This window comes from Odontesthes bonariensis, chromosome 21, assembly GCF_027942865.1.
Source record: "Odontesthes bonariensis isolate fOdoBon6 chromosome 21, fOdoBon6.hap1, whole genome shotgun sequence".
Taxonomy (NCBI): Eukaryota; Metazoa; Chordata; class Actinopteri; order Atheriniformes; family Atherinopsidae; genus Odontesthes; species Odontesthes bonariensis.
The window spans coordinates 15,993,353-16,019,091 of record NC_134526.1 but is presented as its reverse complement, the minus strand read 5'-3'; the positions used below and the strand labels follow the sequence as shown (position 1 = coordinate 16,019,091).

At 42.6% G+C, this 25,739-nt stretch overlaps 1 protein-coding gene across 7 annotated transcripts; it reads right to left on the bottom strand.

Annotated features, from left to right (window-relative positions):
• Positions 1 to 28: 28 nt before the first annotated feature.
• Positions 29 to 25,348, bottom strand: sun1b (Sad1 and UNC84 domain containing 1b). 7 transcript variants are annotated; one of them, XM_075453117.1, is made up of 23 exons: positions 20,504 to 20,781; positions 18,429 to 18,526; positions 11,436 to 11,624; positions 10,030 to 10,283; positions 9,262 to 9,504; positions 8,742 to 8,876; positions 8,260 to 8,388; positions 7,417 to 7,500; positions 6,535 to 6,645; positions 6,262 to 6,381; positions 6,032 to 6,125; positions 5,613 to 5,671; positions 4,967 to 5,151; positions 4,525 to 4,800; positions 4,328 to 4,420; positions 4,113 to 4,204; positions 3,825 to 3,969; positions 3,385 to 3,699; positions 3,159 to 3,243; positions 2,417 to 2,532; positions 2,085 to 2,252; positions 1,914 to 2,006; positions 29 to 1,820 (listed from the first exon to the last, which is right to left on the bottom strand). In XM_075453117.1, the coding sequence occupies exons 2-23, from the start codon at positions 18,509 to 18,511 to the stop codon at positions 1,692 to 1,694; spliced, it is 3,198 nt and encodes a 1,065-aa protein (XP_075309232.1). In that variant the 5' UTR covers positions 18,512 to 18,526; positions 20,504 to 20,781; the 3' UTR covers positions 29 to 1,691. The 7 variants fall into 7 exon arrangements, with proteins under 7 accessions (XP_075309232.1, XP_075309233.1, XP_075309231.1 ...); XM_075453118.1 differs by lacking the exon at positions 20,504 to 20,781 and adding an exon at positions 19,924 to 20,200; XM_075453116.1 differs by lacking the exon at positions 20,504 to 20,781 and adding an exon at positions 18,967 to 19,837.
• Positions 25,349 to 25,739: the final 391 nt, after the last annotated feature.

Here is a 25,739-nt window from a genome sequence, read left to right as displayed (position 1 = left end):
TAAAATCAAAGCAATGGACGGTTCATAGTAATATATATATATTTTTTCTCAAAATTATAGTCTTTATTGGAATATATTCCAAAGCAGTTGAGTCATCTCATGACCGAACAAAAATAGCCATTTATCTTAAAAAAAAACAAAAAACAAAAGTCCCAAGATTCCAAAATGCACTGAACAGCTTTTAACAAAATATACATTGCAGTTACTCAGACCTCGCAGCCAATAATTGTCTTGTTAATAAATAAGACTTGTGAACAAAACCTTTTTACAAGTAATTTAGGCTTACCCACAGTTTGCTTGCTTACACCCCCAATTTACAAACAAATCGTGAAGACCCGTGCCACAAATGTAACAAGTCATTGCAGTGCATCGTCTCATATCGACAACCCCCAAAGCAAAACAAAAAGAAAGCAAAATACGATGAGTAAAAGCAGAAACAATAGTTATACAACAATGATAATAATGACAGATTTTTTTTTTCTTTTTCTTTTTTATAAAGCAACACTGATAAAAGTAGATATCATAAAGGACCGACTATCAACAATGAAATATACAGGTTACATTCCTTCAGGGTTTCAGATTAGTGAGCCGATGTCATGAGGACGTTAAACTGAGCGAAAGGGAGAGAAACAACAGACAAAAGCACACTCTTGTCTACTAGAGAAGTTACATTTTTCAGCCTTGAAACATTGGTTAGTGATCTGAGATCCAGGCACGGGACTCAAATGTTCAGGGAGAACACGTGGATCTTTTACATATAAGATGTGTGTAAAAGTAATGTTCAGAAGTAGTCACATGCTAGCATTATTCCTCCAGTCCAGTCATAATCGGACACAAATTTCATCTAACTTAAGTAGTGAGGAGCCTCCTAATGTTGGGAGTCATAGAGAGTTCACGTCAGTGGTTTTATGTGTTGCTGTGAGATTAAAGGAAAGTTGCGTAAAAAGCCTCCACTTGATCAAACATTCAGAGCTTGTCCATAGGCAGCATGTTCAGTTCTTAAAGGAGAAAAAAAAGGGGGAGAAATGTCCTACTTATGGCCATATGAAGCATTAGGCCAAGCCCAGAATGTAGTGAACCTGACATGTCTGTGGTGAGTGTCAAAAACAGTTCAGCTGCAGTCACTGCAGAGACCTGACAGCAGCAAAGGGAGGGACATGCCTGGACAGCGTCTCAGGCAAAGGTGCAGTGGTCTTGGATCCTAAAAAGTTGTGGATTCTACTGAAAAAAAGTTTTAAAAAGAACGAAAACAAATCAGACTGAGATACAGTATGTGAGGAAATGGTGGAGATGAGTTCCTAAGTGTAAGCCCCATTTCAAGTGTCCACCCCCCTGTAGAAGTGAAAGTTGCCTAAAGGGGGGATGGATTTGTCCGCTCAGAGGTGCCTGGCGACCTCACGAGCCGATTCAGTGCAATGAAAAGGGGACCCGGGACTTGTAGCTTCTTCTGTGGTTCCATTTCGCTCTGCATTCCTCGACAGTCCAGACACAAACTTCCAGAGATTCTTTCAATAATATCCGAACACGCGTTCATGATTCGGTCTCGGCACATTGCGCCAACAGTCCACAACTTCTGTGTCCTCATGGCTTTCATACAAAAAAGGTCCGCGCGGCAGAGTTCCCTCCATTTAAAAGAAGCTGGTGACAGCTATGTACAGATAGGGTGTAATGTTGTTTATTAGCATGTATGATCACGGTTGGTTGACTGGGGGGCGCGGCTCTCCGTGGACTCTAAAGCGGTACAGGCAGGTGTATTCTGGGTGACCCCAATTAGACAGCACCCGCACCTCGATGATTTGGAAGGCCTTGTCATTCTTCTCCTGAAAGATAAGACAGGAAATATTCAACAAATGCTGGCAGACACTGAGGTGACTTCTAGCTCTAATGGGGTTAGAAAGTGCCTCTAAAGTTACCTGAACAGGGAAGATTTGCAGTGACTCCCCATCGTCCTCATATGTGTAGCGCCCTAGCAGCTTTCCTTCTTCTTGGTATTCATCATCTAGACCCTAAACAAAACAAGCCGTTACACACTGGGGCTTGAATTTGAACAACTTTCTCAAATGTTGTATGTCGGGATTTCTTACAAAGACGGTGAAGTTTTGCGGGGCACTGGTGATGTTTCCAGTCGGGGACAGGGCCTTGGGGATGTGCTCCACACAGAAGGATGTGGGCAGGATTCTCAGGGACAGCCTGATCACCAGATATCCCTGAGAGCCTTTAAATGCCCAGCAGTTACCGGGATACACATCAGGCTGTTGGAGGAGAGGTGAAGGAGATCATATTTGAAGCAGAAGCAAAGATTTCAAGACTGGTGGTCCTGAATGACAGCCACATCACTCAGCAGCAGCTCTCCCTACGATCTTGTGTTTTTCAATCAAAAAATTCCTTCCTCCAGATACTTAATGGAGAGACTCACCTGGATGACAACACGTGGCGACTGGGAGAAGTACCAGAGTGGCAGGCCAAACAGACTCATGAGGGCTGTCTTGGTCTCGTACGTTTCAGAGCAGCGGGTGCTGAGGATGCTGCCGCCTGAACACACAACCATTGATCACACAACCATTGATCACAAACAGGGCAACAAAACATCATTTTTAACAATCATTTTCTGTATATTACAACCATTTCTACACAAACCTCACAGCTCCTCAACAGTCATCTGGGGACACCGACTATGAAATACTGCTACATCAGGATATTACTGATTTAGGTAATTATGTGAATAATCATAACCTTGGTTCACAGTAATTAATCAGAACAATTTTCAATGGCAATGCGTGAAGATATGAAACCTAATCACCCTAATCCCTATTAGGGACTATTTTTGGCTGCTTTTGTTGATAGTTACTACAGATAGAACATATGGTAATGAAACTGTAGCTTAACTATCAGATGATTCTTTCATCATTCCTATACACATCCATGCTTTAAAGCCAATATCACATATTGGTCAACAGACAGCAGCCACACACTTGACAATGAAGCCAGAGCTTTTAAAGTAAATACCTTGGTGTCCTCGAGCCTGCTAATACCTTATTACCGTTATTGCGTAACATATACATTACAGAGTTATGGAGCAGCTAACCTGCTAAGCTCTTTAAACCACTACTGGGTTAACTACTGACCTGCATAAAAGCTCAGGATGGACAGGCTCTTACCTCCAGACTCCAGGGCGTAGTCCACTTGGCCTGTTCGATCCTGGGAGTACAGCTTCAGAGCGTTCTGCACCATCAACTTCACTTGCTGGATGGCAAAAAATTCAGTTTAGTGCTCCAAAATATGGCAAAAAGCGACACTTTTCTAGGTGCTCATCTTATATTATGTGCTCAAGATGGAAATCCCCCATGATTATGATGTTGACAGTAGGAAGTGAATGCTCATTACCTCTTCTGTCAGTCCCTCAGCAGCAGAAGTGTGCTGGACAGTCCCAGCTATCGTCTGAACAATACTCTGTGTTTGGGACTCTGCCTCACCCAGTGTCTGGGCCCGGCTGAGCTCCAGCTGCAGCGATATATTTTTCAGGATGCTCAGCTCCAGTGAGGCCAGTGCCGCCTGCAGGTCAGGAGTGCTCACATAGCGCTGGGACAGCCATTGGATCAGAGATTCAGGCACCTCACCCTGTTGCTCCTCGGACCCGCCACTGCCGAAGAACAGAGCCTGCAACTCTTTCCGCAACTGTGAGGACACCTGTACTGATATCTGAGAGGGATAAGATGGAAATATACTAGATGCAACATGCTAAGGACACTTGATGTCAAGACATCTTTTTTTTTCATTTTTGAATGAGCACAACAGTGATGGTAGACAAAAAGCTTGTTACTTACAGTTTCCTGCAGCGTGTCCAACTGCCCACACTTGCCCTTACATCCAACAACTCCTTGCAGGTCCTGGCTGATTCTACTCAGCTCTGCTTCTAGTCTCTGCACCTCTGCTATCAACGCATAGTGGTCCTCCTGGTTCACACCCACACTGACAGTGACAGAAACTACACGTGAGCTGCCTTAACGCTGCAGAACCGTCCCACAGAACGCAGATAGCTCATTAGATAAAGTTAAGATAAATCAGTTCATGTGTAGATCTGAGGGTTCACTTATTTCTCTTGGCTTCTGTACCTGACAGGAGGCGTGTCCGCTGCTGATGTGGCGACCTCTTTCTCCCTTTCCTCCTTTTCATGCTCATACTGCTGCTGCTTCTGTTGCACCGTCTATAACACACACAAAGAAGACTGAGTGAAAAAAACTGACAGACTGAGTACATTTAGTCACACTCTGAAAACATACATCTGCATGTTTTCTCAGTGGAAATGCAGTGAACCTGTCATACACACCTCAGTTTTTGCTGCCAAAGCACTGAGCAGCAGTTCGAAATCAGCCAGACGTCTTGACTGACTCTCTTGTTGCTGTTTCTGTTCTTCTGTACTCTGAAAAAAAAAAAAAAGAAGGAAGTAAATCCCATTTCCTCTGTAAAATGTCCCTCTTGTAAGTCAGCACAGTCAGGAGCATGTGTTTGTCCCATTCCACCTACCTGTGCGCTGCGTGTGCTCTCTTGTTCCAGCTCTCCTCGCAGCACGACGAGTCGCTGCTCCAGCAGGGAGGACACCCACACTCCCAGGCTCTCCCTGTCAGTCTGACTGTGGAGCTGCTCCCTCAGGGTGCTGTAGAGACCCAAAATGTCCCCGTGTCGCTGGTCCTGCTTCTGGTCACCCTGCTGGACGCGCTCCAATAGCAGAGCTAGTTGGTGCTCTACACGTTCAAGACGCTCCAAATCCACACTAGAGACTGCCACAGGGGGAATGATTGGCTGAGGAGGGAAACGATGAAATTGATATGGATAAAAATGTTCGAATCTAAAGCATAGCTCCGACCCAGCCATGTATTTCACATGACATGTTTGAACTTAAAGAAAAACATTGCTTTTTTCTTTGAAACAACACTGAATGCTCTATCAATGCTTGAGCGCTACTAACCATTTCCTGGGAGACTGGGATGGCTGGAGTCGGCTCCACTGGAGCCTCTGGTGCAGGGACAGAGGCTGGAACAGCCACCAAGTTAGACATAAAGGTGAAGGGAGACGCAGAGCGCCACTCAGTTAGGTTTATGGCTGGGAGGTAGGCGAGCAGGGTAGTAGTGGACGGACCCCACAACCATAAAGCTGCACACAAATGATACATTGAGGTTAACCTAAATCAAGTGCTGGCAGTTCACTCATAAATAACTCAAAACAACACATTTCAGATTCATTGACAACCATAAGATACACAATAGTCTAAGCAGTGAGCAATGACTGAGGTAGACAAAATTACTTTCAATGTCAAGATGCAGCAGGGAAAACACATTTTGGATGTAAAATATTTCCCTTAACTCGTCCTATAGAATATATCTAGATGAATAAACACATATGTGACTTATTTTCTTTTCCACCTCTAAAGTCACTAAAGCTGGACTATGAGCAGGTCTGAACTACAGTGAAGCCCTTAAGAGGCTGACCTGAATCTGCGACTGCATTTGCAGCAGACTCTGGGGATGCGTGCTGGTTAAAACGCTGCTGCCATATCATGAGTGCTCACTACATTAGATGGGTTACATCTGTGGTAGGAATTCTCACAGACTCACCAAGGAGCAGTAAAAAGGGCAAAAGGAGCAACAGGAGCCTCCAGAGTTTGGGAAGGCATCTGAAACACAGAAACACACACTGGTATGATAAAAGTATGTGTTACTTCAAAAAGTCAAAGAAACAAAAGCTGTTAAATGAAAAAAGAATTAGCAAAAGATATCAAGCTATGCTTTCTCAGACATGTTTGAGGTTAAAAACAATGCTATAAGAGTGATGAGGAGGAGCTAGAACAAGTGAGGCTGGACAGCTGAACAAAGAGTTGTAACTCACTGCAAAGCTCCATCTTTACATTGTTACAGTGATTTAATGTATCCTTATTCACACATTCAATATGGTAATTCATTTAACGGTTAAAAATGTCAATTTCAATCCTCTATGCATCGCAAGGTGTCAAAAATAAAGAGGCGAGGACTCTTACCGTGTCAGAAAGAAGACGTTGAGGAGAGACATGAGAGACACCAGATGGTACCATCCTCTAGCAAGAAACCAAAGCAGCGCCTTGCCTGCTTTCACTGGGCCAACAGAGGAAGTATAAAAAAAAACTTTTTAAAAAAAACCACACACAGAGAGAACGAGTGGACGATCAGACCACAGAAGTACTGCCGAGGGTGCATATTTCTAAAAGCATGAGAAAACAGTGGCACCCACCTGGAGCCGACAGCAGCATCCAGAAGAATGAGAGCAGCCTCTGTGCTCCTGCACTAACCCCTGAACCCAAAGCTTTTCCCACTCTGACCACACAGTAACCTGGCTGCAGGAGGCAGGAACCTGAAACGCACAGTGAAAGAGAAAGAAAAATCACGTTTCTTTTCTTTTTAACAGTTATACCTTCATGTTGGTTAAGTCACAAATGTACAGACGTAAACATAAAAGCAAAAGTGCATTTTCAAAGTGTAATCGGCATTAAGAGTGTTGGTTAACCTGCATAAGCTAGGACGCCGCACAGTGCCCCCACCAGGCGCTGTGACCTGGAGGACTGTGTGAGGAGGACGGTGTGTGTCTCAGAGTGCTGCTTCCCTTTACAGTCATCACCTGTGTGTGCCAAAGTGATGGAAGGCCGGCAAGCAGAGTGCAAAATAAAACGGATGAGTGAGTGAAATTACATATATTGCAATAGCAAAAAAAAATTATGAAACCAAAGGAAGTTAAAAATGAACAAAAATCAACAATGTGATACATGTCAACATGTGTATAGGGGAAAAAATACAGATCACTAGCATGGATGATGCAAATTCTGCAATTACACGCCATGCAAAGCTTGATGGAAAAAAAAACAACTTCGCCCTGTCACCTTTCCTTTCCCTGCATGTTGCTACTTTTCTCTTTATCTAACGGCTCATTTATATGTGGCACTAGTTAGTCTGAAAAGTCGACTCATAATCCAAAAAAGCTCCTTACTTCACTACCCAAACTGACTTCTATTTGTGTCATATTCCTCCAATTCAGCCGTTTACTTTTATTCCAAATGTGTCACTGAGCCACTTGACCGCGTGTGTCACTTCCGTTTCACCACTGTGCAAGTCCAGTGGTCCTTTTTAAAGTCTGATAGTGCTTATTATCTCATGAAGCATGGTTAGTTTTGGTGTTAAACTAGAAGCCCGAATTAGGTTTGCGGTACAACCTAAGCTAAAAGAAGCATCTGCAGGTCAACAAGCTGCTGACTAGTTAAAGCAGTTCACACAACCTCTGCCCGCTGATTCTGACTCAGGTCATGCATATCATTGACTTTGTCATTCACAGCTACTCATAAGAAAGGGAAGAGAAGAAGTGCATGTGTGTGTGTGTGTGTGTGTGCGCACTTACAAAGGGAACCATTAAGATTGAGATGTGATGTATCTTCCGTCACCAGATCCTTCACGTTCATGCTTCCACAGAAACTTGAGTGAGCTGCAACATATAAAACAGATTTATTCACATAACAAGACACGACGCATGAAAACATGTAGGTGGATGATAAGAAAATTAAGGCATAGGATGAGTATGAGAAAAATCCACATGCTATCAGTGCGATGGCGGAGGAAATCCAAGCTTCGTGAAGAGCATGAGAATAGAGATGGATGAGAACAGCGAAGAGAACACACAATGGCACCTGCTGGACTCAAGAATAAAAAAGACAAAGTGAAACCTCAGCGTAAGAGCAGATAGACCTCAGCGGCTGTGGAAAGAATCAGCTTAAAGCACTGTGTCAAATTCCTGGTGCAGCTAAAACATTTAATCTAGTGAGTGCACATTTGAGGAGCTTGAAAATGCAGAGTAATCAAGAGGCGGCAGTCTCGGAGTCTTGTTTGTTCTGCTTGAGTGGTCATTTAAGTACGCATAACCTCTCATAACCTTATCTTAGATCCTATAAAAAGATTTAAACTGATGTTACAATAGTTCCCAATCTGGTTTCTAGTATGCTTCCTCCTTCAGAAAGAGAAAAGAAAAGCCGTGAAAGTAATAGCTGGGTGGAATCAGAGAGAAATGAAAAGATTCCTCAGAGGCACTCCCATTTAAAGAAAGAAAGTCTGCATCTTAATCCCAATAGCTTTTTTTCCAGTAACAGTAAGAGCTCAAACAAGAGAGAAGATTCATTATTGGAATAGAAGCGCAGACGTGCCGGTGTCTGTCACCTTCAACCTTTCCCCCTGTACTAACAGTAGGTACCTTGTCCTTCATAGCAATTAGCCCTGTTGCCCATCATCTTGTGAAGAGTAGTCTGCTTAAACAACCATAGTTTGGACAGACTGGAGGACGCCACTTGTCTCATCGAATCAAAAAAGGATGCAAAGACACCTGGTGACACATTGGTCCATAAACTCAGTTAGTCCAAATATAAACTTGTTTCATGGCTAGAGGCAAAGAGGCTACAGAGATACTGATGATAGCAGGTTGAGGAAGTGAAGTCCGTGACGGAGAAATTCCACAAATAACTCTTGAGAGAGGAAAAATGTGAAGCTATCGAAAGTCAAATAATAGAAAAAAGGCTATACAGAAACAAACAAATAAAAAAAAAAAGGTTCAAATTAGTAGCACTAATCTCTGAGGGCTCACCCTAAGAGTCTCCCTCTGAACTGAGTCACTATAAAACCAGAAGTTGATAAGAGGCAATAAAGGCTAAAAGATGAACAAAGACAGTCATTGTGTACCTTTTCCTGTTGGGCTCTTGGCCCATGAACCCAACCAGACCACACTGCTGAAGAGAACGGTGACTAAGGACACTATGGGGGCCAGGGCTTGTTTGCTGTAGCGCACACACGTGTTAGATACTGACATCAGGACACCTGGAAAGACACACCACAAACAAGTACCTTCTTGTTAACACAAATCGGGTCAAACTCATCCTAAAGACATTTCTGTTCTCATGTGTCTATGCATGAAATATATTTTAACTTATCTAGACTGTTGCTTGTTTTTAAATTCATTTAAATTATTTTATTTGTTTCTCTTTATATTCTTTTATGTATTTTTAATGCTTCTTACACTCCTCGCTGCAATGCTTTTTATTTTATGTAAAGCACTTTGAATTGTTTGTACATGAAATGTGCTATATAAATAAATTTGATTTGATTTTGATTTGATTTGATCAACCTTCCAGCTGAAAAAGTTGACCATTTGGTTGGGGAAATGTGAGAATCGATGCATTTCAGACCAACTCGAGTTTCTCACCTGTCCTGTTCTTCCGACTCCTGCCTCTGGTGTATATACTGGTGAAAGGTGAAGATGAGGAAGAGAGGGCGTCGGTGGAGAATTCTGCAGTTTGAGATGACGACGACCGAGTGATATTGGAGTCCGTCGTGTGGGGGTGTAAAGAGCAGTCTTGGCAGATGTAGCCATTAGCGAGCGAGCTGTGGGACTTTGACGTGCTGGCATCGCCGTTAACACTTGATGAGCTGTGGCTGAAGCTCTGCCCTGAGGGAGGACAGCATGCGCACATATTAAAGATATTCATTTACAAACTCAAAGAGGAAATGGTAAACTTATTCATTTTTAATGGAGCAACATGAATAAATGTCTGTGCTGTTGCTTTGCTTGGAAGGAATACGCGACTGCAGCAACAGTAAACACTTACAGTGGAGGGATAAGGATTCAGTTCACAACTGTATCATTTCCTATATGTTTCCTTCGTGTTAAATCGAATATGTTTAATTTGGCTAAACATTACTTTACCAGAGCAATGCCTCATGTTCTTCTGCTAATCAGTAGCTTAATTTAATCTTCAAATAGATTCCACTTTTGAGTTATGATTCTTTCCAGTTATCAAAAACCAGCAGATGAGCAGGATTTGAGACTGAACTACAAATATGGCCTCAACAAGAATGAATAACATAAAGAAAGTCACAGTACATTTAACTAGCTTTGTTATGAAGACCCAACATAGCAAAAAAAAAAATAAATAAATAAATAAATAAAAAAAATCACTGTTTTTCAACTGACCCCAGAGTCCATCCACAGCAGTGCTGGTGGTGGTGGTGGTGGTGGTGGCTGTGCGGTGTCTCAGGTGGGACTTGTCGTGAGTGGAAGTGAGCTGAGAGACATCAGACGCTGCGTTGCTTTCCTGAATTTTGCTGCTGTTGTCAGTTGGGGTGCTGACTGCTGAGAAGGACAGGGTTTTCCTCGGCGTGCTGACTTGGCTCAGAGATAAAGACAGAGAGCCGGAAGTGGACTGCTGCTTTCTGCTGCGTACCGTCCTGGGACAACAAAGATACGACACGGAGCTTCAAGGTTTGCTTTGCACACAGTGTGACAGAGATGTGTTTAGAGCACTAAAACTGTAAAGGGAACGGTTAACTTTTTTAAATATAAAAACATTTCCAACATCTCAATGGCACTGAATACTAAAGATCGTAGCCTTTCAGCAATGATTTTTGAAAATGACATCCAGTGCTGCACAGCATATACCCGCAGCACCTGCACAGCATATGTACATGAGCAACAGTGAGATTGCAGGATAAGAAATTCCAAGTAAGGGAAAATAACACAAACAGAATACAACTTTATGCTGCCTGAAATGACTCATTTACAAGACACGCACCCAAAAACTACAGTTTGTTGCTTATGAGCGACATAAAGACGCATGCAAACAAAAAAGTGGATAAAAATGGATTTCTTCACAAAAAGAAATGCAAAGTCCATTGTTAGAAATATATTGACTATAGAGCAGGTGGCGTTTACCATCAAACAAGTGAGTTGGAATTATTGCACTTGTTTGATCATCTATATAAACTATACAGTATATTGCTTGATCATCCACAGAATAGTATACATCCTCCCTACTTTATTTATTTTTTTAAAGCTTTTAGCTTTGACAGGGTCGACGGTGCATTAAGCAGCGAAAAGATAGGAGAAAAATAAAATAAAAAACTATCTAAATGCCACCCAAAACAGCATTTTATCGTACGTACTATATGAATATCATGGTGAGTCAGTAGATTTTGAGAAAGGAGAGTTAGCTCTCCTACACACTCATCCTCATGACTCTACAGTTATTAATGGCTGTACTCAGGCTATCTCTTTGTTTTCCTGTCATTCATTTATTTTTATATTGTATATATATATATTTTGTAAGTAGTTTTCCATTAAAAATGTATGAAAACAATAAATAAATAAATAACAAATACAAGAGGAAAGCTTTGTGCTTCTACCTCTGTTTAAACTTATTAACTGTGCTCCTCTTCTTACCTCCTGGATAAACCTCTAGCAGCCACTAAAAATACAATTCACAAGTAGATAGTAGATACAATTCACAAATACCCAAGTTGTAGATTTTGTTAAAAACTGAAGTATCACTAGTCTCTGATAAGCCAACTTGTTAAAGTCAAAGTATTCTCAGCCAGATTTACCGCGTCTCTCTTCTGGTGCTGGCGTAGCTGCTGCTGTGGTTCTGGGAGAAGTCAGCCAGGCTCTCGCTGCCGTACTGATCAGCGCCACTCTGCAGACGCAGGCTCCGTCGTGACATCCTGGGTGACTCGTACACCGGAGCAATCTGGTGCTCCTTCTCAAACTCTAATGCAGCAGTGGAGTAGCTGGAACTGAGTCAAAAGGGAAGAAGAATAGAAAGAGTGGGAAATTTAGAAACTTTGAAAAAAAAAAAAAAAAAGGACAATGACACACTTTATGACACTTCAGAGACAATGCTTTTCTCATATCTGCTGCAATGAAAACCATTTAGAAACCGACGTGCCTTGAACTTAAGCTTCAAATCAATATTAAAGGCAATATTTGAGCCGCAGTGGAGCTGGTGTTTGTGCCTCTTCTGCAGCAGGTCCCTTTCAGAGATGCATCTTTTTCTGAGATGGACACAAACAGAGCTCTTTGATAGAGCTGTGGCACAGTTGTTTCCTGCAATGGGCAGAGCTCCTGACAGGAAATGACTCATTCAGGAGTGCCAGAGCGAAAACATGACAAAAGAACAGGCACAGCGTGTCTCTAAAAAGGTAAAATTGTACAACTATACCAAGTAAACATCCCAAAGCAGGAAAAGGGGGAAAAAAAAGAAAAAAAAAACTCCAATGATTGTAGTCTAAAAACCAAGAGGAAACACACCATGAGTGTTCTTTGCCATGCTTTATTGTGATTCACAGGGCCACACCCACTTGGCTGAGTAGGCACTCAAAGTCGAAGCCAACATTCAGACATGACTAACCCCTAACAGCGCAACAAGTTTCAAATATGGTGTTATGGCTTCTTTAGCTTTAATGGAAAAACCATAAAAATATCACAGGCGGCATAAAAATAGATTTTTATTGTACTATGGATTTGAACATTGAACTGAGCCTGTCCCCAGTTAACAGAGAGTACACGTCCTGTTACACTCTTGAAAAGGGACCTTCACTGTTTAAACAGCAGCTGTTCACATTATGGCACGGGCACACTGCCCCTGTCAGTGGTCTCGCACACTATTGGCCAAGACTAACACACAGCAATTGATCTCAGGACAAACTGTAGCAAGCCAACCTAGCAGTATGTGCATGCACTTGTGCACCGACAGTATATGCATTGTGCATGTTGCCATCTCGTCCTCCCTCTGACTCTAAAACCTGAGGATTACACCCTCCCAGTGAGAGCCAATTATGTGCTTTCATCCCGAGTCTGCCTGCTCCCTACTGAACCAACTGGCTTCTCTCTTAAACCACAACGAGAACAGTGCCTCTTCCCATGTGCTGGTCTAAAAACAATTACCCTCTACTGCTAAGCCTTTAGCAAGCGGTGCTAAAATAAACAAAACGCAAATATGTTTTCAAACTCTGACATGATTCCAAAAAGGTGAAAATGAGCCTAAGAGCAGATTCTAGTCAGTGAAAACTACTAATCCTGAGCCAAAATAGCTGTGCCAATAGATTCACAACTGTGTAAGTAAACTCATAGCAGGACACAGCGACTCTGGATTCCTTGGAAACATCGCCCGCTTTCAGAGATGTGAAAGCATTGTTGGAGGGCTTGGCAGGGTGTGTGAACAAGGAAACAAGCATGTCTGACTGTGTAGCCTGCAGCTACAGACAAACAATAATGTAACCTTCTGCTCTACCTGGCAATTCATGGGAAAAAGACAGTTCTCATTTTATCAACACATCAAGCATTCCTCCAGTTGGATTTATCAAATGAAAGCTTGCATACTTTTAACTGATTAAAAGTGTTACAATCTGTTACAATCTCCGCTTAAAATCTCTCTTCACTAGGACTGGGGCTCCTCTCCCAGGCAGCTCCCACATCGGTGCTATAACTAGAAATGGACACAGTCCTCTCAGAGACAAGATGAAGACACAGATCAAGAGACAAGTGTACAGTACTGAGAAAGAAGTCCCCTCCATTCTGACTCGCAGCTTCCTGGAATCTCTCCTTACATAACACCAAAGCTTTGGTTTTCTTCCCATAATCTGTGGGCACAGCCAAACTTTCTTATTGCATTTCACTCCTTTTTGTGTTCCAAGTACTTGGAAGACTTAATAATATATGACTCAAGTAATGACCATGCAGTGTGCTGCTGATTGCTGGTGGTAATCGATTTATAATGCATGTCGCGACACTATCGCAATACATTATAGACGAGATATAGCTAATTGATTCACTCCATGGATGGAGAACTCATGCTACCTAAACTAACTGGCATTGAAGTAAGTCACGTTACTTTAAGGTGTGCCTGAATACTGGATCTTTCAGACAGCCCTCCGATGAATTTGTCTAAATCACCGAGAAAGTGGCTACCAGTGTGGTGAACGCACCAAACATTCTGCTTTTTACCAGCTCATAAAGATAATGTGCCCTCGAGAAAGCAAGAAGCCCAATTCTTCATAGCAGGGGAGTGTTCACAGGAGCTACCATTACAGCTGGAGAAAAACAGGTCTGTTATTGCTTGTTTGAGATGCTTCCAAAGAAACCCAGAAGGCATTCCATCCACATCAAAAAAAGTAACTAATTCTACATTGCTTTGGGTGAGTTGCCCTATGGGGACGGACCTGCCAAGCACCCATTTGCAACCTGCTTTGCTTGGTGTATGCAAATATATATATTTTTTGCCACACCGACATACTGAAATGTACTCTGCTTACTAAATGCTTTAAAAATGCTCAAAACCCAAGTAAGCCCTCCCCCAATAAGTCTTTGTCTTTGATTAGAAATGGCATCCTAAAGAAAAGCGAGAGTTAATAGGGTCTACAATGAAGCCAAGGGTTGTGAGTCGGTTACATCGGGCCTAATTAGTAACACACTTCGCTCACAAACTCTGGCTACCATTTGTGCGACAAGCGCACACATATTTTTACATTATAGGAACCATGTGGGTTGTAAATCTCAGCGTCAAAACCACAAGTGTGGTTATAAAAGCTTCGTCAAAAGCTTCCCAGAAAGCCTTTCACCTCTGAAGCAAAACTATAGACACGAGGGGAATCTTATTCCAAACGAAACTTTGTGATTGTGCAGAAACTCCCACAGTTACTCAACAAACTAAAATGTATTAAATAGCCAGTGCAAGCTGCATGTCATCACTCAGAGAGATAACGTCCTTTTAAAAGAATTATCAGCATGCAATAAAACTTTGCAAATGTAATTAGCTTTAAAGAGTCAGTAATTGGATTTTTAATCCCTTTTGTGACGTAATACGAGAATTTCCCGAGTTCAGAGGTGGGATGTTGCCATTTGGCTGCAGCGCTGCAACACTATGGGCCAACGATGCGTGTGCGTAAATGGTCAGTTTGCTCTCTGACATTCAGCGTTTGGAAAAAACTGAATTGTTTTTCTGTGATAAAAATACATCAGAGCACAACCACCGACCTCCTTCCTGTTTCCCTGTTGTGTTACTGAGTGGAGAAAGTCTTCTCCCCTGAGGTGATGAGGCCTATATTTACCAGAAGCCGGGAACAGTGAATTTGGACCAAGTAGAAAGTCTTCAAATTTCTATCCAACCAACTCTGGTTGGAAAGGATTTGGCTCTGTGATAAAGGCTCCTTCCTGCCAGACTCATTCTCCCTCCCACAGACAACTCTTTACTTCTGCCCCGCTCTATCTGTGGTGTCCTTCGCTCAACCACGCTAAAGCACCACCGTGTGCCGTTACATGTTGTTGTGGTTGCTATGGAGAACACGCTAAACATCCCCCTGGCATCAGAAAGAATGATCAGTCATGAGGCTCGACATGTCACTTCCAAAGACAGATGCTGTAACCATACATGAATATAACGACGTTGCACACCTCCTCACTGATGCATGGGACGCTTTAGAGATTCCTTTTTTAAATCAACAACAGCTTCGAGTCGCAGATACAGATGTGTGACACAGAAACAACAAAGGCACTTGGAGCACATGTGAAAATAACTGTGACAGCAGGGTGAACAGCAGCTGTCCAGCTTGCACTCAGCTGCATCCCTGAACTTTGTCACAGACACGACTCACAGATATGAGTCTAAAATGATCAAATGTCTGCTATGAACTCTCTCCCATAACTGTGTTATAGTTTTGTATTAAATTTAAAAGATTAGCAAAATATGGAAAAATTGGACCCGACTTTCTTATTGTTCTTATTGTTCACATGGTTTAATGCAGGTGACCTGATCAGTCAGGCAGTTTATCAGTTTCATGGTTCGTCCATCACTTGCAAAGTACTGAGGAAATAGAAATAAATAAAAAAGAATAAAAAAATTAATTAAAAAAAACACCAACCAGAGGCACCAACCCCACTGACCCACTTCCACCATCATAAAATATGAAGGCTCCACGTGACTCAGTGCTCAGCACACACACCCATTTTTTGTGGTACCAGGGTGTAGTAAGCCTGTTTCTCTGGAGGTGGTGTAGCTAAATTTTTTTTTAAACCACAAGAATATTAAAATTAAATTTCCAACGATAGGCTGATGAACAACAGCCTGCCACACAGCTGCCAGACTCTACCACCGGCACTGCTCCCAACATATATTTTATATTCCCATTCATTTTCTTTACACACCAATTCAATTTAAAATGTTATTTTAAACCGATTTTTCTTTGGGACCAGGAAAAGATTATTCACATGCTGAAAAAAAAAAAAAGGAACGTCTAAAGTCTAACGCTACACTACCTGTATATCTGTGACCTTTGATATTTTCAACGAGACAAAAATGTATCAAAATACAGAATATTTATTATTCATCCTGCCTTTTATCTACCAACAAGCAGGCAGTGATAGAAACAGCTTGCAGTCTCTCCTGACAGTTGGAGGTGAGAGCAGAGTAGAAATGTCCAAATTCACTCATGAAAACCTTTTATCTGTTCATGAAAACATTTCCTTTGCTGCATTTAACATTTGAATCATTTGAATTAACACAATGCTGGTGGTCCATGCAGTAGTCTCTCCTCTCTGCATGATGGGAAGGGGCTTCCTCTTCCTCTCGGGCTATTCAGTGGCACAAAACTTGTCTCTGCTCTTTTGAGTTGTGACAACAGATGGAGCAACCGTTTCTGTCACCTGACTCTGTCCGTCTCCGCACTGCTCTGTTGTACTCGCTGTCGGCCATGCGCACACACCCCGCAGAAACAGTCTGAACACATTCAGCTGCCGCTTTCTACAAGTAGCAAGAAATACTGCAGAGCTGTCCTTTGGAATTTAAGCTAAGACGAGAGGCTGTAGCTTCATTAGTTTAGCAGATTTATCAGCGTCTCAGCTTCAGCAGACACAGGCGAATAAAAAAAACAAACAAACAAAAAAAAAACTCACAAATCTCTCAGCGAGCTAGTCACGAAGCATAAACTATAAGTCTAATCCTGGGATCAGGGTTGTAACAGCAAGGTTCATTAATAGCTCGTCAACTGACTGCATTCAAAGGAACACGATTAGCTTGTCTCAGCCTCTCAGTCTACCTGGCACATTCCAGTGAAGGTGTCTAACAAGCTTTAGTACAGTCATCTTACTTTACCTCAGACCACAGGCTGGCCCCATAAGATTAGTTAAAAAAAAATGCTCCTGGTGTGCTGTAAACGTGGCCTGCAACACTGAATTGTCATCTTGCCATTTATATTTTGATACAGCATCAACACCAGCTTCTCACACCGGCTATTCTAGGTCACAACAGAAAGACAAAAGGCCAGTTCCCACAGTGCAGCAGCACCCCACCGGTTCCAATAACATCAGAGCAGCAGACTAATAAAAACTAGTATCTCACTGCTACAACTGTCCAATAATGCAAAACAAAAGTAACTTAAAAGAGACTGCAGCCCTACTTCGTTCGGTTGGATGGGAAAGGACACACAGCATTGCACATGTATGTCTGCACTTTTCTACAAGACATGGCAGTAAACCTAATGGGGTCGTTGTCGAGGCTCGATCTTTTACGAGACACCCTCATACCTTCCCTTAGTAGAAGGGAGGCATCTGCTCCTAAAAGGCAAGCAATCACTCTTCCTTTCTCAAAAGTCAGAAAGTGAGCATCGCACAAGGTGATATTTCATTTCCCCGCCTACACACCCAAATGCCTCCCTCTGGTCCGATAACTGTCAACATTACCAGTGACAGCCCTGAAGACAGCAACATTCCTCCACATGCACAAACCTTCCTGGTGAGGTTGTGAACACACCTAGAGCATAAATTGTAATGAGAGGTAACTTGTGAAAGGAATGCATGGAGGTCAAGCGTGATTGGAGAGACTGGAGTCTGAGAAACTGAGAGCAAATCCAACACTAAATCTATAAAAGAGAAAACTAGGACACAAGTTCCCTTCTAATCTATGCAAGGCTTCACCGTTCCCCACAGAGCATACAAGCACACAGCCCAACTGAATCGTGAGGCTGACTCATCAAAACCACAACCACAAGATATTTAGAGAAAAAAAGAAAAAGATTTTAAAGAAAACTCCTTAAGTTAAATAACAACATGGCATTTCCATTTTAAATCTAAAGCCAAAAAACTTTTGAATCATGACTCCCAATCAAATGAGAGAAAAAAAGGGCTCAACCATAAAACAAACTATGTGGGTTTATTACGCATTATAGTTCTGTCTATAAGCACAAAACAAGCACACAAGTAGAAATGAATGTAATAACCTCAGGCGTAATATGGTAGCATAGAAATGTTCAAATATATCACAGTTATAATATAAACAAACTGAAGATGTTGTGTTATTACATTATCACATTACACTAGCATTAGGATTGAGCTCATGCCAATTTTAAAGAAAAATTGGAAACAACAGCAAGTGGAAACTACACTCGAAAAAAAACTCTTAAAACCGTTTAAAATGTTGACAAAGGATCTCAAGTCAATTCTCAGAGTCTTGCCCGGAGTCGCAAATGACATGCAACATGTCCCTGAAATGCCACGACCTGAATGTCTGAAGCTGCAGCTTGTGTGGCGGCGCAGCGCTGAGGTCTCACCTGAGAGAGTAAGTATAGCCGGTGTTCTCTGGAGCACACTGTGGAGGCGTATATGTGTGCAGCTGAGAAAAATCCATGGTCATTCTTCTTTGCTTAGACTGAAAGAATTAGGATGCAATGCAAAGGACTCCTTTAGTCACAGCTGATATGTCAGGAAGAGGATATTAAGGATAAACTTCAACACACACACACAGCAACAAAAATCCATGCACTGCTTTGTTCAGTCTGCCTCTTGCAGGTAAACTGTTCTATAAATGAGCTCAAGTTCTGCCACGTTTAACTGCACTTTAATAACTGATTGAGAACACAATAAAAAAATTTAAAAAAATTGTACAGCACTGACAAATTCCCTGCCTCTTCCCCAAGTCAGTTATTCCACTCTTAAGCAGCCTTCACTCCAACATAACACACCACCAGTAAGTGCTACGCTGTACCACCCTGTCAGAGAGCTCAGGGCAGGCAGACGCTAATGAGAGCTGCTGGACATTCCTTTTCCTCTGGAACACAACAATGTTACTGTTGGTGAGAGTTGGCCAACCTCTTCCTGCATGCTGGCGCGTGTTGACAGAGGCTACGGACCACCAGTGAAGCCGCAATGAATGACGGGCCTCTTCTCCTCTGGTCAGAAAACGGGCCTCAGCTGATAGAAAAGGCTGGTAGCGACAGGGCAGCGGGAATAGCGATCCTCTTCCTGTTCGTATTAAGCAGACTAACCTCAGGGACAGCAAGTCCCTACAGTGGCTGCTTGAGTAAGCTTGGTATTATGAAACCCAGTAAAACAGCAGAGGGGTGGGGCGGATTCTAAAGCAATGGGCGGGAAGCAGCTGGTCTGAGTTGAGCTGGACTGAAACCTGCTTTCTGCAAACAGGCTGCGCAAATACTGCGTTTCACTCACAGCTGTCAAACTCCCAGTCAGCCTAATCAAACCTAATGCACTCAAATATGAAAATCTCGCAATGAATCATTTCTATTCCAAAACTTTTAAAGGAGGTGTTGATTAAAGTTTATGGGCACTGTGGAGGATGCAGTTGCAGTTTTAACATGGGTCTCTGATATATTTATATATCTACACCAATTTAAATGAATAATAATAAGCAGTATGGACAAAAACAACTCAAAAACTTCTACTCAGCTGCTCAAATCAAGTAGATGAAAAACAGAGCACAGCGAATGGCTTTTGCTCAAACCTGCTACCAAATCTCAACACATAATCTTAATCAAATCCGAAATCAAGTCTCCAAGCCGAAAAGAGGGATAAAGGGAAACAAATACCCAAAAGCTAAGGGAACGACTTGAATTCGGGCAGGATTATTTTTCCTCCACATGTCAACTGGTGCAGTAAATCACAGTGCAAACGTTGAATGTGGACGGAGTTCAAACTCCAGCGTCCTGCACGGTAATGACATGACTAAAACTATGAGCTCGTCCATCAAGAGACAGGCTGAACAATAACAGACCGCTGAAGCCGAGCGGGCTTTCCCATAGTTTAACTCACATCACACGTCTATCTTTGCTGCCTCCTTTACGCAAACCACCTGCGACGAACACGGCAAACAGCTGAGTCCTCCGACTGGGCCGCCAACTGTCAAAACTGAGTTCCGGTCGGTCGCCGTTCAAATAAAAACAAAACGCATATTTGCCTTCATCACAACTCCAGACTGTCTGGCCTGACAACGCGTAAGCCCCGTTACATTCTCATGTTGCCCAGAGCTAAATTTAGAGCTAAATGTATTTAGAGAGCGCCGTCACTCACGGACTTCAGGCTTGAGCAACGTCGCCCCACCCCCCCCCACCCCCCCTTATCCTTATAGTACACGTTCATTTGACGCATCTCAATAAAAACGCGTACAGCCTGCGCAAAACTGAAACGTGACACATTTAATGGAGGGATATCTATTGGATTAGTAGAAATTCCACTGGGAATATCAGGCCTCAGATCGCGTTCGCTGTCAAAACAGTTGTCGGTAAAGGAGAACAGCAAGGACAAAACAACTCCAAATAAAACGCAAACACACGCTCGCGGCTGAGTACCGCAGCCACTACAGGATGTTATTCATAGCAGAGGGTCAACTTGCCCGCGTGGTTTGCGTCCATGAGTGTTATTATTCCTTTAAAAGCGGAATCCAAAAAAATAACAAGGTCCACGCATTACAATCAGGCAAGATACGCAAACTTCTGCCAGCATTCCCCCGCGCGGATCCCCGGTGGTTAACAATCAGAGGAGCCACAGATCCGTCGCCTTCGTTTTTCTTTTTAAATTGAAAGACAGTAAAGTTTGCGAGTAGCTACTGACTGTCACTGCGACTGCACAACAAGCAGATTTCCAAAATGGCTTCCCAGGCGTAACAAAGCCAGAAGGATCTCTCCCGAGCTGATCCTCCCACTCTCAGGCCCTCTATTGTCGGCATGGTTTAAATCTATTGGAGGAAGGCAGCGCTGCATCCACTGTGGTGGAGCCGCGGCTCCGCGCGCTCACAGGACTCACGCTGTGGATAAAGTTCATGTTGGACCCTGGAAGGGGGCTCCAGTTAAACTGGGAGTCAATAATTAATACTTACTAAATAATCGTATGGGCCAAAAATCAATAGCTAGATATCAAAAAAAAAAAAAAAAAATGTATTAATCAAAATCAAAGTTGGCAGGTCAGTGCTATATTATGTAATAATAAGTATCATTTAGTCGTTGTAAGTGATGCAAATTAAATGAAATAATTTAATAATCCCAAAGGAGAATTATAATCTTACAGCATTTAGAAATATCTACATATTATCATTCAATATAAGTAGACATTGTGTGACCTCCTGATGCTGCGGAGCTGGAGAAACCTCTGACTGAACACACTACAGCGTTACAAACATCCTTAAACACAAAGCTGCTCATTTTTTAGACTTATGTGAGAGGAAAAGCTGCCTATGCTGTTCCAACATTGTTGTTGTGTTGCTAACGTTAAACCTTTTAAAATCTTCTTAACCTCTAAAAAAGTTAGACTATTACACACGTGCATCATGCAACAAGTTCTTACAGTGTTATTATTGTTTTTTTTCACTCGTTGCAGTCGCACACTTTATGCACAAGGTGCTTTATTTAGGGCACAATGTAGCAGCTTTTATTCTAAGTGACTTGGAATTCAGAGTGAAGTCTTTTCAGACTTGTCAGCTTGATTAAAAGAAAACCAGACTTCGATGTTCTGTCTTTGCAGCTTAAACTGCTCTGATTACACATTCATATGTTCACAAATAACACAAAACGTGCCCCTGCTGAAGCACACAGGGAAAGTAAAGATAAAAAGATGAGATTTAAAAAAAAAGGGAAAAAAAGCAGGTCTTCCTCATGCCATAAAAAGATGTCTGACAACAACCCATCTACTTGAATGCTCTTGCAAAGGCTTATGTCACAACTCGGTCACTCCGGTCATCACAGGATTGTTGTCTAGCAGTGCCTACACCACGCTTAAGACAAGCCACTCTTTTCATGTGTCGTTCCATGATGGTGGAATGACCGACCGAGCGCTACCAGAACAGGGGCGTCCCTGTCTATCTTCAACAAACTCTTGAAGACCCAGCTCTTCTGAGATTATCTCCTATCCTGGCACTTCTCCTGTCCTTCCCTACTCCCTCTACTGCACTTTATCTTTCTGCACTTCCCTCTACGTTTCCACTATCTCCACACTGCCACCCCTGTCCCCTCTGACAGAGTCTGACTAGTGGTTCCCTTCTATGTATAGCTTATAGTTAGCTTTGATGTTAGCTGTAATGTTATATCCTCATTTGTAAGTCGCTTTGGATAAAAGCGTCTCCTAAATGCATAAACATAAACATAAACATAAACGTAAGTCAGGGAGTGGTTAAAGAACATCTGAGCGTATTGTGGAGTGTCAGTAACTGAGATGTTGGCAAAAGATTCTTTGAGTCCTGTGAGATGTGGGGTGTGAGTGTATTGGGAGTAGATTGGGCTTCCTTCTAAAAGCTGCTATCAGAACCAATCAGATTGGGAGTCGGGAGGCCAGGTGAACTCCTCAGACTCTTTGTCATGTTATTTTGGCTCTTACTAAGCAGTGTTTGTGCCTCTCTGCTGCCCTGCCGTGGGAGGCTGCGACTGAAAGGGAGAGCTGTTGCCATGTGAAGACCCGTGACTGGTGTGCAAGAGTGTCAAAGTAGCTTTCATGTCAAAACAGGTCATGGGGTGAGCAGTGTTGCACTTTACCTGCCAGTGGTTTTAACATCACGGCCGACCGGTTTAAACAACGCAGCAGATAATATTGGCGTGCTGAGAGGAAAATATCATGGAAACGTCGGATGTAAATATGTGGAACATTTTAAACCCATTTGAGTAGCCTACATAATAACGTGGTGCTTTATGATTGCCAGAGACAGCAGATAAACCCAGTCCAATTACACTGCAAAAATCAAACAAACAATCTGCTTTACAGTCAAATCCCGATCAAAATAATCACACTGCTAAGAACCTCATTACCTCTTAATTTGGCCCGCGACAAACAAATACTTGGAAAACTGTCCAAACAAGCAAAGAGTTCCAATTCCCACCTTTGCAAGAGGAACTGGTTCCCAAACAAAGGTGTTTCTGGTCAAGCTGGTTCAGATAATTCAGATCACCTAAAGTCACGAGTCAGGTCACACGGTTCAACGACCCTCGGTAAGGCAATACTTCACAAATTCCTCAGAAAGAGGAGGAGAGGAGGAGGCTATGTGCAAGTCATAGCTGACAAAAGTAGGAAAGCTCAAATTACAAAAATCACATTGTAAAAATTTAGCAGACATCTTTATCCAAAGATAAGCTGCAACTTACAGCTGAGGGACGCATTGGGGCAGCGTGGGATTGATTACTTTGTCAAAGGGTACTCCAACTTATCGACTGGGGAAGCTGAGGATTGAACCAGCAACCTTCCGATTGACGGACAACAACTCAACCTCCTAAAAGGTCCGTAAAAGCACCATAAACGTCCGTTTTCAAAATTATCAACTCACCGGAGTGGTTACTGGTGTGCACTGGTAATCCATATCAAATTTCGTTGCGAAAAGTTGCTTCTGTCGTGTGTTATTTGGCAGCTCGTTCATGCTCGAACTATTTTCTTAGCAGTGGCGGAGTAATATCAACGAACATCCAGTACAAAATGTCAAATAAAACACGACAGAAGCAACTTTTCGCAACGAAATTTGATATGGATTACCAGTGCACACCAGTAACCACTCCAGTGAGTTGATGATTTTGAAAACGGATGTTTATGGTGCTTTTACGGACCTTTTAGGACATGCACAAGACTTGCCATTCTGAAGCAGGTTGAGATGAATCAAAATTAGGCAAATACCGGAGACAGCAGTAAACATCAAAAAAGCGGTGAGGGGGGTTCTAAAACATTGCAGACGACTCATAAAAGATAGCCTGACTACGTCATACTCACGATTCTAGTCAGAATGTGAGTCTGATACCGCTCAATAGAGATTTGGGTATGGGGCGTGTTTCAACCGAACCAGGAGAAAAAATGCCTCTTCGCTCAATTGGATAGACCTACAACCAATCAGAGCAACGTAGTATGTGACGTAGATTAAGCGACACACACTTGTTGTAGGAAGGACGGCAAAAACATCTTTTCTATCGATAAAAGCCTTTATCGCGTTCCTCTGTTCGTCTTTCAAAATGAATGCAATGTGGAGATCCTGTAGAACAGACTCGATGCCAGAATCTACACGCCCTAGCTCTCCAGCGGCAGCCGTGTTCAGCTCTTTAGTGACTAGTCGATAATGTCCCTGTTGATCATCTGTCCATCATCGTATAAAGCCCGCCCTGGCAATCTGATTGGTCCGACCAATTCTTGGTCGGGCATAATGATTTCCCAACTGAGCAGAGCCAGACCGAACTTCCAGACCAAAACTTTTATGGGCGGGGCTAAGTTCGGCTGGCACCCAGGCTACATAAAAGAGGCTTAATGTTGAAAATACCGCAGTTCTCCTTTAAATTAAAGGAGATTAATTGAGCACTGAGTCTGTATCCTTCACTCAACTCACGAGTGTGCAATTGGTCGTGAGTTTGGCGCCATCTGCTGGACACCAAAGCCATCTTTAAAACTTCTCCATAGGCGGACTTTGGATCAGATCTCAGAGTGACCTTAAAGACAAAATGCGTCTCCCTGCCAAAGAGTAAACAGCAGGGCAGTTCAAATCCTGTCTCAGCTAAGATAAATCCTCCACTGGCCCCTCTTCTTCAAGCCAGTCACCGATCATGGCACAACCACGGGTCTGGGAAGCATCTCCGGAACATGAAAAACAGAATTAGACACCTGAAGATGCAGCTTTAAAACAAAAGCGTTGGTGTCCCGGAGTGAATCCCAACAGTTCACATGGATGTTCTGGCTTTCAGAAGAAATGCCACCATAAACATGGTGTGTCAAAGACAGGGTAATAAACACTTTTAATACAGTTGGAGGAAGAATAATGTTAAGTTAATGCAGTGGAAAACGGCACATAGTAAGCATCATGGGAAGAAAATAATTAGTTTAGCTTGTTACTGGACTGGATCGGGGATTAAAAAGAAAAAAAGAAAAGAAAATCCGCAACCAGCCCCTCTCTGTGGGCTCCTACTTAACACTCAGAGGTGTTTCACAAAACTCACAAGAAGACAGGCGAGATACAACGCGTTCCCACACGATACTGTACCAACGAACAGACCAATAAAGACACTGCAGAAGAAAAAAAACAGGCTTCTGTAAGTTAGCCTGAGCCTCTCATGACAGCTCAGGATGCTACGCGTGAATTAAACCGACACAATTTGCAATGCAGAAATGAAACTACTCACATGTAGACTGTGTCTCCTGAGTACTGAGGGTGAGGACCGATAGCAGAGCAAAGTTTAGTTCAGCGAGCACTTGTAGCCTTCATTTCTCTGCTGAGGACACTGGTCTAACGTTCGCCTTTCCCGCACATGATCATACTTTCCGTTGCAACATGTACGTCACACGACTAGTCCTTTTATGGTAAAAATGACCATATATGGAATCGGCGCTAACTCAGTGAAGTGGCGACTTCCAGTGCTGCACTATGCTCCTGATATAAAACAGCGCCGCACAGTGGCGATTTGGAGTAAACCAAAATTTCCCCCAAAATTTCCCCCATACTTTAATTCCACTCTAAATTAGACTTGAGAAGTTGTTCCGTCAGTTGCTTGATGAGTCTGGTGAGTGAGCAAAAACAAACAGAACAATGTAACATACAAATATTCTAGATAAGATGATTACAACAAAATTTTATTTCTATTTTAGCAATTTATGTACAGTATGTATTCTATTTTTTTCTTTAA

Bases quoted from the DNA above. Each gene is read 5' to 3' on its own strand.
- sun1b (XM_075453116.1), bottom strand. The intron at 9,505-10,029 runs GTCAGTTGAAAA...GTCCTCCCTCAG, and splicing joins TGCTGTGGATGGACTCTGGG to GGCAGAGCTTCAGCCACAGC. The intron at 8,389-8,741 runs GTACACAATGAC...ATGTGTCACCAG, and splicing joins CAAGAGCCCAACAGGAAAAG to GTGTCTTTGCATCCTTTTTT.